The sequence below is a fragment of the Nerophis ophidion genome, linkage group LG04, assembly GCF_033978795.1.
Source record: "Nerophis ophidion isolate RoL-2023_Sa linkage group LG04, RoL_Noph_v1.0, whole genome shotgun sequence".
Taxonomy (NCBI): domain Eukaryota; kingdom Metazoa; phylum Chordata; class Actinopteri; order Syngnathiformes; family Syngnathidae; genus Nerophis; species Nerophis ophidion.
Window position 1 is genome coordinate 83,784,542 of NC_084614.1, and position 20,310 is coordinate 83,804,851.

At 33.8% G+C, this 20,310-nt stretch overlaps 2 protein-coding genes across 2 annotated transcripts in view; both read right to left on the reverse strand.

Moving 5' to 3' along the window:
• Positions 1–11,147, reverse strand: part of pigs (phosphatidylinositol glycan anchor biosynthesis, class S) — a 38,639-nt gene extending 27,492 nt beyond the window's left edge. The window contains exon 1 of the mRNA XM_061899393.1: positions 11,028–11,147. Within this exon, the coding sequence (XP_061755377.1) occupies positions 11,028–11,046 (19 nt within the window). The 5' untranslated portion in view covers positions 11,047–11,147. The remainder of the gene's footprint in view (positions 1–11,027) is intronic.
• Positions 11,148–15,816: 4,669 nt separating this feature from the next.
• Positions 15,817–20,310, reverse strand: part of aldocb (aldolase C, fructose-bisphosphate, b) — a 49,791-nt gene continuing 45,297 nt past the window's right edge. The window contains exon 9 of the mRNA XM_061899394.1: positions 15,817–16,509. Within this exon, the coding sequence (XP_061755378.1) occupies positions 16,417–16,509 (93 nt within the window). The 3' untranslated portion in view covers positions 15,817–16,416. The remainder of the gene's footprint in view (positions 16,510–20,310) is intronic.

Genomic DNA, 20,310 nt, shown 5'->3' on the forward strand with positions numbered 1-20,310 from the left:
TTAAATCGAAACAAAAACATGAAAAACACTAGATAAACACTAGATAAAACATAGAAACATAGATAAAATAGAAATAAAAACATGAAAAACACTAGATAAACACTAGATAAAACAGAAACATTATCAAATACAAATAAAAACATGAAAAACTACATAAACACTAGATAAAACATAGAAATATAGATAAAATAGAAATAAAAACATGAAAAACACTAGATAAACACTAAATAAAACATAGAAACATAGATGAAATAGAAATAAAAACATGAAAAACACTAGATAAACACAAGATAAATCATAGAAATATAGATATAAGAGAAATAAAAACCTGAAAAACACTACACAAACACTAGATAAATCATAGAAATAAAAAACATGAAAAACACAAGATAAACACTAGATAAATCATAGAAATATAGATAAAATTGAAATAACAACATGAACAACACTAGATAAACAATAGATAAATCATAGAAGTATAAATAAAATAGAAATAAAAACATGAAAAACACAAGATAAACACTAGATAAATCATAGAAATATAGATAAAATAGAAATAAAACATGAAAAACACAAGATAAATCAAAGAAATATAGATAAGATATAAAAACATGATAAACACTACATAAAACATACAAACATAGATGAAATAGAAATAAAAACATGACAAACACTAGATAAACACTCTCACTATTATGTTAGATCCACTATGGACTGGACTCTCACTATTATGTTAGATCCACTATGGACTGGACTCTCAATATTATGTTAGATCCACTATGGACTGGACTCACACTATTATGTTAGATCCACTATGGACTGGACTGTCACTATTATGTTAGATCCACTATGGACTGGACTCTCACTATTATGTTAGATCCACTATGGACTGGACTCTCACTATTATGTTAGATCCACTATGGACTGGACTCTCACTATTATGTTAGATCCACTATGGACTGAACTCTCTCACTATTATGTTAGATCCACTATGGACTGGACTCTCACTATTATGTTAGATCCACTATGGACTGGACTCTCACTATTATGTTAGATCCACTATGGACTGAACTCTCTCACTATTATGTTAGATCCACTATGGACTGGACTCTCACAATATTGTGCTAGATCCACAATGGACTGGACTCTCACAATATTATGTTAGATCCACCATGGACTGGACTCTCACAATATTGTGCTAGATCCACTATGGACTGGACTCTCACACTATTATGTTAGATCCACTATGGACTGGACTCTCACAATTATGTTAGATCCACTATGGACTGGACTCTCACACTATTATGTTGGATCCACTATGGACTGGACTCTCACTATTATGTTAGATCCACTATGGACTGGACTCTCACACTATTAACTAGATCCACTATAGACTGGACTCTCACACTATTATGTTAGATCCACTATGGACTGGACTCTCACTATTATGTTAGATCCACTATGGACTGGACTCTCACTATTATGTTAGATCCACTATGGACTGGACTCTCACTATTATGTTAGATCCACTATGGACTGGACTCTCACTATTATGTTACATCCACTATGGACTGGACTCTCACTATTATGTTAGATCCACTATGGACTGGACTCTCACACTATTAACTAGATCCACTATAGACTGGACTCTCACACTATTATGTTACATCCACTATGGACTGGACTCTCACTATTATGTTACATCCACTATGGACTGGACTCTCACTATTATGTTAGATCCACTATGGACTGGACTCTCACTATTATGTTAGATCCACTATGGACTGGACTCTCACTATTATGTTGGATCCACTATGGACTGGACTCTCACTATTATGTTGAATCCACTATGGACTGGACTCTCACTATTATGTTAGATCCACTATGGACTGGACTCTCACTATTATGTTATATCCACTATGGACTGGACTCTCACAATATTATGTTAGATCCACTATGGACTGGACTCTCACCATTATGTTAGATCCACTATGGACTGGACTCTCACATTATTATGTTGAATCCACTATGGACTGGACTCTCACTATTATGTTAGATCCACTATGGACTGGACTCTCACTATTATGTTATATCCACTATGGACTGGACTCTCACTATTATGTTGAATCCACTATGGACTGGACTCTCACTATTATGTTAGATCCACTATGGACTGGACTCTCACTATTATGTTAGATCCACTATGGACTGGACTCTCACCATTATGTTAGATCCACTATGGACTGGACTCTCACATTATTATGTTGAATCCACTATGGACTGGACTCTCACTATTATGTTAGATCCACTATGGACTGGACTCTCACTATTATGTTAGATCCACTATGGACTGGACTCTCAATATTATGTTAGATCCACTATGGACTGGACTCACACTATTATGTTAGATCCACTATGGACTGGACTGTCACTATTATGTTAGATCCACTATGGACTGGACTCTCACTATTATGTTAGATCCACTATGGACTGGACTCTCACTATTATGTTGGATCCACTATGGACTGGACTCTCACTATTATGTTAGATCCACTATGGACTGAACTCTCTCACTATTATGTTAGATCCACTATGGACTGGACTCTCACTATTATGTTAGATCCACTATGGACTGGACTCTCACTATTATGTTAGATCCACTATGGACTGGACTCTCACTATTATGTTAGATCCACTATGGACTGGACTCTCACTATTATGTTAGATCCACTATGGACTGAACTCTCTCACTATTATGTTAGATCCACTATGGACTGGACTCTCACAATATTGTGCTAGATCCACAATGGACTGGACTCTCACAATATTATGTTAGATCCACCATGGACTGGACTCTCACAATATTGTGCTAGATCCACTATGGACTGGACTCTCACACTATTATGTTAGATCCACTATGGACTGGACTCTCACAATTATGTTAGATCCACTATGGACTGGACTCTCACACTATTATGTTGGATCCACTATGGACTGGACTCTCACTATTATGTTAGATCCACTATGGACTGGACTCTCACACTATTAACTAGATCCACTATAGACTGGACTCTCACACTATTATGTTAGATCCACTATGGACTGGACTCTCACTATTATGTTAGATCCACTATGGACTGGACTCTCACTATTATGTTAGATCCACTATGGACTGGACTCTCACTATTATGTTAGATCCACTATGGACTGGACTCTCACACTATTAACTAGATCCACTATAGACTGGACTCTCACACTATTATGTTACATCCACTATGGACTGGACTCTCACTATTATGTTAGATCCACTATGGACTGGACTCTCACTATTATGTTAGATCCACTATGGACTGGACTCTCACTATTATGTTGGATCCACTATGGACTGGACTCTCACTATTATGTTGAATCCACTATGGACTGGACTCTCACTATTATGTTAGATCCACTATGGACTGGACTCTCACTATTATGTTATATCCACTATGGACTGGACTCTCACAATATTATGTTAGATCCACTATGGACTGGACTCTCACCATTATGTTAGATCCACTATGGACTGGACTCTCACATTATTATGTTGAATCCACTATGGACTGGACTCTCACTATTATGTTAGATCCACTATGGACTGGACTCTCACTATTATGTTATATCCACTATGGACTGGACTCTCACTATTATGTTGAATCCACTATGGACTGGACTCTCACTATTATGTTAGATCCACTATGGACTGGACTCTCACTATTATGTTAGATCCACTATGGACTGGACTCTCACCATTATGTTAGATCCACTATGGACTGGACTCTCACATTATTATGTTGAATCCACTATGGACTGGACTCTCACTATTATGTTAGATCCACTATGGACTGGACTCTCACTATTATGTTAGATCCACTATGGACTGGACTCTCACAATATTATGTTAGATCCACTATGGACTGGACTCTCACCATTATGTTAGATCCACTATGGACTGGACTCTCACAATATTATGTTAGATCCACTATGGACTGGACTCTCACCATTATGTTAGATCCACTATGGACTGGACTCACACACTATTATGTTAGATCCACTATGGACTGGACTCTCACAATATTATGTTAGATCCACTATGGACTGGACTCTCACAATATTATGTTAGATCCACTATGGACTGGACTCTCACAATATTATGTTAGATCCACTATGGACTGGACTCTCACACTATTATGTTAGATCCACTACGGACTGGACTCTCACAATATTATGTTAGATCCACTATGGACTGGACTCTCACTATTATGTTAGATCCACTATGGACTGGACTCTCACTATTATGTTAGATCCACTATGGACTGGACTCTCACTATTATGTTAGATCCACTATGGACTGGACTCTCTCACTATTATGTTAGATCCACTATGGACTGGACTCTGACTATTATGTTAGATCCACTTTGGACTGGACTCTGACTATTATGTTTGATCCACTATGGACTGGACTCTCACTATTATGTTGGACCCACTATGGACTGGACTCTCACTATTATGTTAGATCCACTATGGACTGGACTCTCACTATTATGTTAGATCCACTATGGACTGGACTCTCACATTATTATGTTGAATCCACTATGGACTGGACTCTCACTATTATGTTGGATCCACTATGGACTGGACTCTCACTATTATGTTAGATCCATTATGGACTGGACTCTCACTATTATGTTAGATCCACTATGGACTGGACTCTCACTATTATGTTAGATCCATTATGGACTGGACTCTCACTATTATGTTAGATCCACTATGGACTGGACTCTCACTATTATGTTAGATCCACTATGGACTGGACTCTCACTATTATGTTAGATCCACTATGGACTGGACTCACACACTATTATGTTAGATCCACTATGGACTGGACTCTCACTATTATGTTAGATCCACTATGGACTGGACTCTCACTATTATGTTAGATCCACTATGGACTGGACTCACACACTATTATGTTAGATCCACTATGGACTGGACTCTAACTATTATGTTAGATCCACTATGGACTGGACTCTCACATTATTATGTTAGATCCACTATGGACTGGACTCTCACTATTATGTTAGATCCACTATGGACTGGACTCTCACTATTATGTTAGATCCACTATGGACTGAACTCTCACTATTATGTTAGATCCACTATGGACTGGACTCTCACTATTATGTTAGATCCACTATGGACTGGACTCTCACTATTATGTTAGATCCACTATGGACTGGACTCTCACTATTATGTTGGATCCACTATGGACTGGACTCTCACTATTATGTTGAATCCACTATGGACTGGACTCTCACTATTATGTTAGATCCACTATGGACTGGACTCTCACTATTATGTTAGATCCACTATGGACTGGACTCTCACCATTATGTTAGATCCACTATGGACTGGACTCTCACATTATTATGTTGAATCCACTATGGACTGGACTCTCACTATTATGTTAGATCCACTATGGACTGGACTCTCACTATTATGTTAGATCCACTATGGACTGGACTCTCACAATATTATGTTAGATCCACTATGGACTGGACTCTCACCATTATGTTAGATCCACTATGGACTGGACTCTCACAATATTATGTTAGATCCACTATGGACTGGACTCTCACCATTATGTTAGATCCACTATGGACTGGACTCACACACTATTATGTTAGATCCACTATGGACTGGACTCTCACAATATTATGTTAGATCCACTATGGACTGGACTCTCACAATATTATGTTAGATCCACTATGGACTGGACTCACACACTATTATGTTAGATCCACTATGGACTGGACTCTCAAAATATTATGTTAGATCCACTATGGACTGGACTCTCACACTATTATGTTAGATCCACTACGGACTGGACTCTCACAATATTATGTTAGATCCACTATGGACTGGACTCTCACTATTATGTTAGATCCACTATGGACTGGACTCTCACTATTATGTTAGATCCACTATGGACTGGACTCTCACTATTATGTTAGATCCACTATGGACTGGACTCTGACTATTATGTTAGATCCACTTTGGACTGGACTCTCACTATTATGTTAGATCCACTATGGACTGGACTCTCACTATTATGTTAGATCCACTATGGACTGGACTCTCACTATTATGTTAGATCCACTATGGACTGGACTCTCACTATTATGTTGGATCCACTATGGACTGGACTCTCACTATTATGTTAGATCCACTATGGACTGGACTCTCACTATTATGTTAGATCCACTATGGACTAAACTCTCACTATTATGTTGGATCCACTATGGACTGGACTCTCACTATTATGTTAGATCCACTATGGACTGGACTCTCACTATTATGTTAGATCCACTATGGACTGGACTCTCACTATTATGTTAGATCCACTATGGACTGGACTCTCACTATTATGTTAGATCCACTATGGACTAAACTCTCACTATTATGTTGGATCCACTATGGACTGGACTCTCACTATTATGTTAGATCCACTATGGACTGGACTCTCACTATTATGTTAGATCCACTATGGACTGGACTCTCACTATTATGTTAGATCCACTATGGACTGGACTCTCACTATTATGTTAGATCCACTATGGACTGGACTCTCACTATTATGTTAGATCCACTATGGACTGGACTCTCACTATTATGTTAGATCCACTATGGACTGGACTCTCACTATTATGCTAGATCCACTATGGACTGGACTCTCACTATTATGTTAGATCCACTATGGACTGGACTCTCACTATTATGTTAGATCCACTATGGACTGGACTCTCACAATATTATGTTAGATCCACTATGGACTGGACTCTCACCATTATGTTAGATCCACTATGGACTGGACTCTCACAATATTATGTTAGATCCACTATGGACTGGACTCTCACCATTATGTTAGATCCACTATGGACTGGACTCACACACTATTATGTTAGATCCACTATGGACTGGACTCTCACAATATTATGTTAGATCCACTATGGACTGGACTCTCACAATATTATGTTAGATCCACTATGGACTGGACTCTCAAAATATTATGTTAGATCCACTATGGACTGGACTCTCACAATATTATGTTAGATCCACTATGGACTGGACTCTCACACTATTATGTTAGATCCACTACGGACTGGACTCTCACAATATTATGTTAGATCCACTATGGACTGGACTCTCACTATTATGTTAGATCCACTATGGACTGGACTCTCACTATTATGTTAGATCCACTATGGACTGGACTCTCACTATTATGTTAGATCCACTATGGACTGGACTCTGACTATTATGTTAGATCCACTATGGACTGGACTCTCACTATTATGTTAGATCCACTATGGACTGGACTCTCACTATTATGTTAGATCCACTATGGACTGGACTCTCACTATTATGTTAGATCCACTATGGACTGGACTCTCACTATTATGTTAGATCCACTATGGACTGGACTCTCTCACTATTATGTTAGATCCACTATGGACTGGACTCTGACTATTATGTTAGATCCACTTTGGACTGGACTCTGACCATTATGTTTAATCCACTATGGACTGGACTCTCACTATTATGTTAGATCCACTATGGACTGGACTCTCACTATTATGTTGGACCCACTATGGACTGGACTCTCACTATTATGTTAGATCCACTATGGACTGGACTCTCACTATTATGTTAGATCCACTATGGACTGGACTCTCACATTATTATGTTGAATCCACTATGGACTGGACTCTCACTATTATGTTGGATCCACTATGGACTGGACTCTCACTATTATGTTAGATCCATTATGGACTGGACTCTCACTATTATGTTAGATCCACTATGGACTGGACTCTCACTATTATGTTAGATCCATTATGGACTGGACTCTCACTATTATGTTAGATCCACTATGGACTGGACTCTCACTATTATGTTAGATCCACTATGGACTGGACTCTCACTATTATGTTAGATCCACTATGGACTGGACTCACACACTATTATGTTAGATCCACTATGGACTGGACTCTCACTATTATGTTAGATCCACTATGGACTGGACTCTCACTATTATGTTAGATCCACTATGGACTGGACTCACACACTATTATGTTAGATCCACTATGGACTGGACTCTAACTATTATGTTAGATCCACTATGGACTGGACTCTCACATTATTATGTTAGATCCACTATGGACTGGACTCTCACTATTATGTTAGATCCACTATGGACTGGACTCTCACTATTATGTTAGATCCACTATGGACTGAACTCTCACTATTATGTTAGATCCACTATGGACTGGACTCTCACTATTATGTTAGATCCACTATGGACTGGACTCTCACTATTATGTTAGATCCACTATGGACTGGACTCTCACTATTATGTTGGATCCACTATGGACTGGACTCTCACTATTATGTTGAATCCACTATGGACTGGACTCTCACTATTATGTTAGATCCACTATGGACTGGACTCTCACTATTATGTTAGATCCACTATGGACTGGACTCTCACCATTATGTTAGATCCACTATGGACTGGACTCTCACATTATTATGTTGAATCCACTATGGACTGGACTCTCACTATTATGTTAGATCCACTATGGACTGGACTCTCACTATTATGTTAGATCCACTATGGACTGGACTCTCACAATATTATGTTAGATCCACTATGGACTGGACTCTCACCATTATGTTAGATCCACTATGGACTGGACTCTCACAATATTATGTTAGATCCACTATGGACTGGACTCTCACCATTATGTTAGATCCACTATGGACTGGACTCACACACTATTATGTTAGATCCACTATGGACTGGACTCTCACAATATTATGTTAGATCCACTATGGACTGGACTCTCACAATATTATGTTAGATCCACTATGGACTGGACTCACACACTATTATGTTAGATCCACTATGGACTGGACTCTCAAAATATTATGTTAGATCCACTATGGACTGGACTCTCACACTATTATGTTAGATCCACTACGGACTGGACTCTCACAATATTATGTTAGATCCACTATGGACTGGACTCTCACTATTATGTTAGATCCACTATGGACTGGACTCTCACTATTATGTTAGATCCACTATGGACTGGACTCTCACTATTATGTTAGATCCACTATGGACTGGACTCTGACTATTATGTTAGATCCACTTTGGACTGGACTCTCACTATTATGTTAGATCCACTATGGACTGGACTCTCACTATTATGTTAGATCCACTATGGACTGGACTCTCACTATTATGTTAGATCCACTATGGACTGGACTCTCACTATTATGTTGGATCCACTATGGACTGGACTCTCACTATTATGTTAGATCCACTATGGACTGGACTCTCACTATTATGTTAGATCCACTATGGACTAAACTCTCACTATTATGTTGGATCCACTATGGACTGGACTCTCACTATTATGTTAGATCCACTATGGACTGGACTCTCACTATTATGTTAGATCCACTATGGACTGGACTCTCACTATTATGTTAGATCCACTATGGACTGGACTCTCACTATTATGTTAGATCCACTATGGACTAAACTCTCACTATTATGTTGGATCCACTATGGACTGGACTCTCACTATTATGTTAGATCCACTATGGACTGGACTCTCACTATTATGTTAGATCCACTATGGACTGGACTCTCACTATTATGTTAGATCCACTATGGACTGGACTCTCACTATTATGTTAGATCCACTATGGACTGGACTCTCACTATTATGTTAGATCCACTATGGACTGGACTCTCACTATTATGTTAGATCCACTATGGACTGGACTCTCACTATTATGCTAGATCCACTATGGACTGGACTCTCACTATTATGTTGGATCCACTATGGACTGGACTCTCACTATTATGTTAGATCCACTATGGACTGGACTCTCACTATTATGTTAGATCCACTATGGACTGGACTCTCACTACTATGTTAGATCCACTATGGACTGGACTCTCACACTATTATGTTAGATCCACTATGGACTGGACTCTCACACTATTATGTTAGATCCACTATGGACTGGACTCTCACAATATTATGTTAGATCCACTATGGACTGGACTCTCACTATTATGTTAGATCCACTATGGACTGGACTCTCACAATATTATGTTAGATCCACTATGGACTGGAGTCTCACACTATTATGTTAGATCCACTATGGACTGGACTCTCACACTATTATGTTAGATCCACTATGGACTGGACTCTCACAATATTATGTTAGATCCACTATGGACCACATCTGCAGTCCTCTCCAAAGTTTCTCATTGTCATCCCACTGGGTTGTGAGTTTTTCCTTGCCCCGATGTGGGATCTGAGGCTTGTGCAGCCCTTTGAGACACTTGTGATTTTGGGCTACATAAATAAACATTGATTGCTTGTTTTAATTGGTATTAACCTTTAATATTGTTTTATTTTGGTTTTAATTTTTTTTAGTTTTCATTCAGTCATTGGTGCTGCTCAGGATAATATTTGAATATCCATCCATCGATTTTCTACCGCTTGTCCCTTTTGGGGTATGGGGGGGGGGGGGTCGCTGAAGTCTATCTCAGCTGCATTCGGGCGGAAGACGAAGTACACCCTGGACAAGTCGCCACCTCATCGCGGTAATATTTGAATGTGGTTTTTAATATTGTTGTGCAGAACTTTGGAAACATGTTTTTGTTGTTTGAAAAGAATAAATCTCCCAAATAAAAATGCCCCCAGTAGTTCTAGTCAGGATCTTCATTATCAGACCGTCTCTAGCTTTCAAAAGGAGCAAACACACCCCTTTTTCCCCGAATACGTAGAGAAGTGTGGTGTTATTATCTTACACGTGTTTGACGTCAGGGCGACGTGCGCCTAGCGACGTTGTTTATTTGATGTTATTTAAGAAGAATAAAGGACCGAAAATAAAGCACTCACCCACTTCCGTGCTCGCCATCTTTGTTGGGGCGTGGCTTCTTCCTCGTCATAAATCACGTGATCAAATGTGTGACGTCATGTTTTCAATCCATGTCGAATTTGTGCTTTGTTATAAAGATGTGATATTTGGTTGGAAATTTACCTTTGCAACCTCATTATTATGTATAAGTTTTATATTCATAAATGTAAGTTTTATATTCTGTCTTTTGTGCCTTTAAAAAAAGATTTAGAACCCTACATTAAAACACTCTTTAACAACAAAAAAAGCTGTGAAAACGATGATGTTGTGTTCCAAATTGAGTGAGCCAATGGCTTAATTTGAACTAATAAAAGTTTAAAAAAAAAATTCATTTTATTATATATATATTTTTTTGTATTCTATTTTTGTTACTTTGAATTTACAACCCCCTGGCGCTGTTTTGTACTGTTTTTGTACTTATTTTGATTATTATTTCTCATCTGTTTGTAAATGTTGAAATGTACAAATAAAGGTTAGGTAAAAAAAAAAAAGATTGTAAATGACAAAACAATAAACCGCTTCAAAAAAAGTTTTATATCCATAAATGTAAGTTTCTCCTATCTTTTGTGCCTTTAAAAAAGGTGTAGAACTCTACATTAAAACACTCTTTAACAACAAAAAAGCTGCAAAAACGATGATGCTGTGTTCCAAATTTAAGTTATTTACTGATATTGAGAGAGCCAATGGCTTAATTTGAACTAATTAAAGTTTTTTTAAAAATTCAGTTTATTATATATATATTTTTTTGTATTCTATTTTTGTTATTTGAATTTACAATCCCCTGGCGCTGTTTTGTACTGTTTTTGTACTTATTTTGATTATTGTTTCTCATCTGTTTGTAAATGTTGAAATTTACAAATAAAGGTTAGGTAAAAAAAAAAAAGATTGTAAATGACAAAACAATAAACCGCTTCAAAAAAAGTTTTATATTCATAAATGTAAGTTTCTCCTATCTTTTGTGCCTTTAAAAAAGGTGTAGAACTCTACATTAAAACACTCTTTAACAACAAAAAAGCTGTGAAAACGATGATGTTGTGTTCCAAATTTAAGTTATTTACTGATATTGAGTGAGCCAATGGCTTAATTTGAACTAATAAAAGTTTTTTTTAAAAATTTAGTTTATTATACATATATTTTTTTGTATTCTATTTTTGTTTGAATTTACAACCCCTTGGCGCTGTTTTGTACTGTTTTTGTACTTATTTTTATTATTGTTTCTTATCTGTTTGTAAATGTTGAAATTTACAAATAAAGGTTAGGTTAAAAAAAAAAGATTGTAGATGACAAAACAATAAACCGCTTCAAAAAAAAAAAGGGTACATTTGTATTCTTTCGTATTTCCGGGATATGGAAATGTAATAAAAAAAAACGTCACTAAATAAAAAATAAATAAATAAATTTGTGCTTTGTTTTAAAGATGTGACATTTGAAAATGAATTTTACCTTTGCAACCTCATTATTGTACATAAGTTTTATATTCATAAATGTAAGTTTCTCCTATCTTTTGTGCCTTTAAAAAAAGATTTAGAACCCTACATTAAAACACTCTTTAACAACAAAAAAGCTGTGAAAACGATGATGTTGTGATCCAAATTTAAGTTATTTACTGATATTGAGTGAGCCAATGGCTTAATTTGAACTAATAAAAGTTTTAAAAAAAAATCGGTTTATTATATATATATTTTTTTGTACAAAACATTAAACCGCTTCAAAAAAAAAAAAAAAAGGGTACATTTGTATTCTTTCGTATTTCCGGGATATGCAAATGTAATAAAAAAAACGTCACTACATAAAAAATAAATAAATACATTTGTGCTTTGTTTTAAAGATGTGACATTTGAAAAGGAATTTTACCTTTGCAACCTCATTATTATACATAAGTTTTATATTCATAAATGTAAGTTTCTCCTATCTTTTGTGCCTCTAACTCTTCATTAAAACACTCTAACAACAAAAAAGCTGCGAAAACGATGATGCTGTGTTGCAAATTGAAGTGATTTATTGAAATTGAGTGAGTCTATGCCTTTGCACTTTTATTATTTATGTATTTTTTTGTATTCTATTTTGGTCACTTTGAATTTACAACTCCCTGGCGCTGTTTTGTACTGTTTTTGGACTTATTTTGATTATTGTTTCTCGTCTGTTTGTAAATGTTGAAATTTATAAATAAAGGTTAGGTAAAAAAAAAAAGATTGTAAATGACAAAACAATAAACCGCTTCGACAACAAAAAATTGAAAAAAAAAAAAAAAGGTTGTTCAAGACAAAACAATAATTTCTTCAAAAAAAATAATTTGTCTACTTAACTTGCACTAATGTAAAATTTTTAGTTTTGTTTAGTTCCCTTTGCTTTTTCATACCCGTTTCAACTTACATTACCGAAAGGAAAATAATGGCATTGATACCAAATTAAAAATGTCTGATTTATGGAACGTGGGAAATAAAAACAATAGGATGTTATGAACACTACATATTTATGTGGTTAATTAGTCCAGTTGTCCAAAGTGTGGCCGGGGAGCCATTTGCGGCCCAACACTATTTGTTTAAATACCAGAGGCACATTCTACAAATACACAAACAAAACAAAAAAATAAACATGAAAAAATTATTCAAAACTTAAGTGTTTGAGTTAAAAAAAAAAAAAAATGTATGACTTCTTTTAAGTTGGATCCTCAATAATTTTAGTATTTTTATATCATATGTAGTACCTCTTCTTTAATTTGTAATTTCTAAAAAATAAAAAAAAAACAATTATAGTGATCATTATTTATTATCATTATACATCATTAATCATTATAATGATAATAATCATCAATGAATAATAAAAATCAATGTTATGTATTATTGACTTATTTGAGGCTCCAATTACTTCACATAGAATATTCCACTTTGAAATGTTTAGGGAGGAAAATATTCCATATTTTGTTTGTTTGACAAAAAGGGCACAAAACGAACAAAAACAATAATAAAAACTTATAATCGAGTGATTGATCTGAAGTTGATCTAGATGTGTCCATATGTATTAATAAATTATATACATGTGTACATATACACACATATACATCTATACACATATATACATACATATATAAATATACATACAAATGTATACATAAATATATATTTATATGTATACATATATAGATACATATATTTATAATATATATAATAATAAATATAATATATAAAATAATTATATGTATATAATAATTTATATATGTATAGTAATTATAATATATATAATTTTTCAAAACAAGTCATACATTATTTTAATTTTTTTTACTTTCAATGTTTATATTTATTATATATATAATTTATACATATAGAGATACACATATATATACATATATTTATAATACATATAATAATTATATGTATATATAATATATATATAGTAATTATATATATACAATTTTTAAAAACAAGTCATACATTATTTTATTTTTGTACTTTCAACGTTTATATTTATAATATATAATAATAAATATAATATTTATAATAATTATATGCATATAATAATTTATATATGTATAGTAATTATATATATACTTTTTCAAAACAAGTCATACATTATTTTTTTTTAATTTCAATGTTTATATTATATATATAATTTATATATATACATATATATAGATACAAATATATATACATATATTTATAATACATATAATAATTATATGTATATATAATTTATATAATATATATATAGTAATTATATATATATAATTTTTAAAAACAAGTCATACATTATTTTATTTTTATACTTTCAACATTTATATTTATATATATAAGTATATATATATATATATATATATATATATATATATATATATATGATGATTTTTAAAAGCAAGTCAAACATTATTTTATGTTTTTTACTTTCAACGTTTATATATATCTGTTGAAAGTAAAAAAATAAAACAATGTATATATATATATACACATATATATACACATACATATATATATATATATATACATACATACATACATATATATACATACATATATATATATATATATACATACATACATACATACATACATATATATACATACATATATATATACATACATATATATATATATATACATACATACATACATATATATATACATACATACATATATATATATATATATATATATACATACATATATATATATATATATATATATATATATATATATATACATATATATATATATATATATATATATATATATATATATATATATATATATATATATATATATATATATATATAAACATTGAAAGTAAAAAAAAATGTAAATAATGGATGTTTTTTAAATTTTATGAGTGGGGCCCTTTTGGATTCTCAAGAGTTTCAGTGTATTATATTCAGTGCTGTAAAAAAAAAGGCTAAAATTACTAAAAAATAAAAAATCAATGTCAGGAATTATTGACCTATTTTGGGTTCCAATTACTTCACAGCAAACATTCCACTTTGAATTTTCTTTCTAGGGAAAATAGTCATAAAACAGGTATTGACAAAAAATCTAACATGCAAAAAATGCATCAAACATACCTTTATATCGACACATAGACCTAATTTAAACTTCGAGTGAGAAAAACTATTTTTTTTTTGTATATGACTTCCGGGTTCCTGGGATCAAACTTGAGACGAGCTCGACAGGTAAAAAATAAAAATAAAATCAATACATTGTATTGGTTTTGAAAATAAAGCATGTGAAAAAGTGTGTGCTGCCCCCAGTGGACATGTTTTGAATTACAGGACACATACTACTGTTTATAGTTTAATATATTTGATTTATTTTCACTATTTGACACACTGAGTGCTTCAAGAACAATATCCACACAAACATTGCATTTTCCCAGTACAGCAGAGAGTTGGTCCGAGCGCCCTCACGTCGCTCTTCTGGCGGTGGGGCCGGCGTGAGGAGGCGGGAGCGGGAATGACACACAATATCGACAGCTTCACACTAAACTGGCGCAACTCAAAGCGAAGGTTAACACTCAGGACGGGACACGCGACGTTGACGGACAGGAGGAGAGACCTTGTGTGTGCCGTCTCGCTTCTTCAGACTGAAAAATGTCTTGTTGGTCCCACCGGGGAGGATTTCAGCGTTTTTTTTAAAGCACTAGTGCGTTGGGCGAGTTACAGACACAAACATGCTGGTCCAACGTGAGAACAAACATGGACAAGACAAGAAGGCTACCTAGTTTGTTCCATCAGAGGAGGAAAATACAGCAGCTCCCTTTTAGTAGTTTTGACATTCTGATGTGAAATATCTAATAATAATATTTTATAATACAGTAGACAGTGGTGGATGCCAGAGCTGTGGGGGGTTAATAGCGGAGCAGATACAAGACTAACGAGGTGCCGCTTTAATAGGCGTGGTTGGCCACGTAGAGGGACTGGCCCGCGGCGCCGCCGGCGCTGGAGGACTCGTACTTGCCCAGGGCGGCCAGGCCATTTGCCTGCATCGGAGGAAGGGGAAAAGAATGTTTTAAAAAACAGGCGGATGTGTTTTTTTTTGTTGGGTCTGGGTTAGTTCTTGCCTCATGGTGAGGGCGGTCGCATTTTTCAACAACACCTGGTGTCGAACTTTGAGATCGGCCTCAGTCCACAAAAACATTTCAACATCTCACCCCAGTTAATTGGCATACATGCACGCCCCCGCCACCCCCAAATCAACGCCTTCACCACCGCCTAATTCCTCTGGGGTTGTGGATGGCTGAGTAGCGCTCTATAGCGGCAGCCGGCCTCCAGGGCCTCAACTCACCCCCCCTCTGTTGCAAGTTGGTGTGATTATATGTACCATGTTTAATGTGTGCCATGCTAGGGGAGGTTTTTTCCTTGGACTCAGTCTGGACCCCTCCCGAGGGTCCAGCCTTAGACTGATATCCTTTTTTACTCTTCCCCCTCTCCCAATGTCACCCTTTTCTCACCTTTTTAAGGAGCACCGTAAGTGGCTGATCCGTTTGTGGTCCAGTCTTGTCCCCCCTTGTAACGTTTGTCTGCTCTTAGCGGGACTGTGCCGAAAATGTGATTTCAGTTCTTATGTGTCTTGTACATGTTAAGAACGGACAAAATAAAAAGCTTGTCTTGTCAGTTTGTCATATGAGCAACATTCAGAGGAAAAAAGAGGAACTATTCTAACAGCGCCTGAAGAGCTGCAGCCGGCCACTGTGGCCCGCACCCCCCCTCCTGTTGCAAGTCTGGAGATGTATGTTGTGATACTAAGTTAAAGTACCAATGATTGTCACACACACACTAAATGTGGCCAAATTATTGTCTGCATTCGACCCATCACCCTTCATCACTGTGATATGTTTATGTGCTTTGCTATGGAGGGTTTTTTCCCCCACTCCACTGTCACGGCCAGGGACAGGGCGCATTCCATCCATCCATCCATTTTCTACCGCTTGTCCCTTTTGGGGTCGCTGGAGCCTATCTCAGCTGCATTCGGGCGGAAGGTGGTTTGCACCCTGGACAAGTGGCCACCTCATCGCAGGGGCCAACACGGATCAAAAAATCATAATTTTTTAAAATTATTATTACTATCAAATGTGTGAATGTAAAAAACATTCACATATTGATTAACATTCTACACCAGAAATGATTTTTTATTATTATTTGAATGCCTAAACATTCACACATTCAAAATTCTAAACCAAAAAAATCATATATTTATTATTATTGTTATTATAAATGTGAATGTCCAAGCATTCACATATATAACATTCTATATATATATAAAACATTTCTTTTATTATTCTTATTACATATGTGAATGTCCAAACATTCACATATATAACATTCTATTTCCCCCAAAAAATATATTTATTATTATTATTACATATGTGAATGTCCAAGCATTCACATATATAACATTCTACAACAAAAAAAAAACATAAATTTTATTATCATTAAATGTGTGAATGTCCAAACATTCACATATATAACATTCTATATAAAAAAATCATTTATGTGTCATATTATTATTATGATTATTATTATTATATGTGTGAATGTCCAAATATTCACACATTTAACATTCTACACCAAAAAAATCATATATGTATTATATTATTATCATTATTATTATGTGTGTGAATCTCCAAACATTCACACATTTAACATTCTACACCAAAATAATAATGTATTCATTTTTATTATATATGTGAATGTCCAAGCATTCATATATATATATATATATATATATATATATATATATATATATATATATATATATATATATATATATATATATATATATATATATATATATAACATTCTGTAGCCCAAAAAAGAAATATTATTATTATTCTTATCATATATGTGAATGTCCAAGCATTCACATATATAACACTCTATACCAAAAAAAATGAATTTATTATCAATATTCTTATCATTATGTAAATGTCCAAGCATTCACATATATAACATTCTACACCCCCCCAAAAATCTATTTATTATTAGTATTGTTATTATAGATGTGAATGTCCAAGCATTCACATATATAACATTCGACACCAAAAAAAATCATCAATTTTATTATCATTAAATGTGTGAATGTCCAAACATTCACACATTTAACATTCTACACCCAAAAAAAAAAAAATCACATATGTATAATATTATTATGACTATTATTATTATGTGTGAATGCCCAAATAGTCACATACATAACATTCTACCTCCAAAAAATTCATCAATGTATTATTATTATTATATATGTGAATGTCCAAGCATTCACATATATAACATTCTACACCAAAAAAATCATAAATCTATTATTAAATGTGTGAATTTTCAAATATTCACACATTTAACATTCTACACCCCAAAAAATCATGTATGTATTATATTATTATTATTATTATATGTGTAAATGTCCAAACATTCAGATAAATATTCTACCTAAAAAAAATCATCAATTTATTATTATTATTATTATATATGTGAATGTCCAAGCTTTCACACATTTAACAATCTACACCAAAAATAAATCATAAATCTATTATCATTAAATGTGTACATTTTCAAACATTCACACATTTAACATTCTACACCCAAAAAATCATATATGTATTATATGATTATTATGTGTGAATGTCCAAACATTAAGATAAATAATATTCTACCTAAAAAAAATCATCAATTTATTATTATTATTATATATGTGAATGTTCAAGCATTCACACATTTAACATTCTACACCAAAATAAAATCACATATGTATTATATTATTATTAGTATGTGTGAATGTCCAAACAGTCACATACATAACATTCTACCTCAAAAAAATTCATCAATTTATTATTGTTATTATTATATATGTGAATGTCCAAGCATTCACATATATAACATTCTACACCAAAAAAATCATAGATCTATTATCAGTAAATGTGTACATTTTCAAACATTCACACATTTAATATTCTACACCCCAAAAAATCATGTATGTATTATATTATTATTATATGTGTAAATGTCCAAACATTCATATAAATATTCTACCTAAAAAAATCATCAATTTATTATTATTATTATTATTATATATGTGAATGTCCAAGCATTCACACATTTAACATTCTACACCCCCAAAAAATCATAAATCTATTATCATTAAATGTGTACATTTTCAAACATTCACACATTTAACATTCCACACCCAAAAAATCATATATGTATTCTATGATTATTATATGTGTGAATGTACAAACATTAAGATAAATAATATTCTACCTAAAAAAAATCATCAATTTATTATTATTATTATATATGTGAATGTTCAAGCATTCACACATTTAACATTCTACACCAAAATAAAATCACATATGTATTATATTATTATTATTATATGTGTGAATGTGAGTGTGAATGTTGTCTGTCTATCTGTGTTGGCCCTGCGATGAGGAGGCAACTTGTACAGGGTGTACCCCGCCTTCCGCCCGATTGTAGCTGAGATAGGCGCCAGCGCCCCTCGCGACCCCAAAAGGGAATAAGCGGTAGTAAATGGATGGATGGAAGTGTGAATGTCCACACAGTTACATAAATAACATTCTACCTCCCAAAAAATCATCAATTTATTATTATTATTATATATGTGAATGTCCAAGCATTCACATACTGTATTTAACATTCAACATTAAAAAAAATCATTAATTTATTATTATTATTATTAAATGTGTGAATGTCCAAACATTCACACATTTACTAACACTCTACACCAAATTTTTATTATTATTATTTGAATGTCTAAACATTCACAC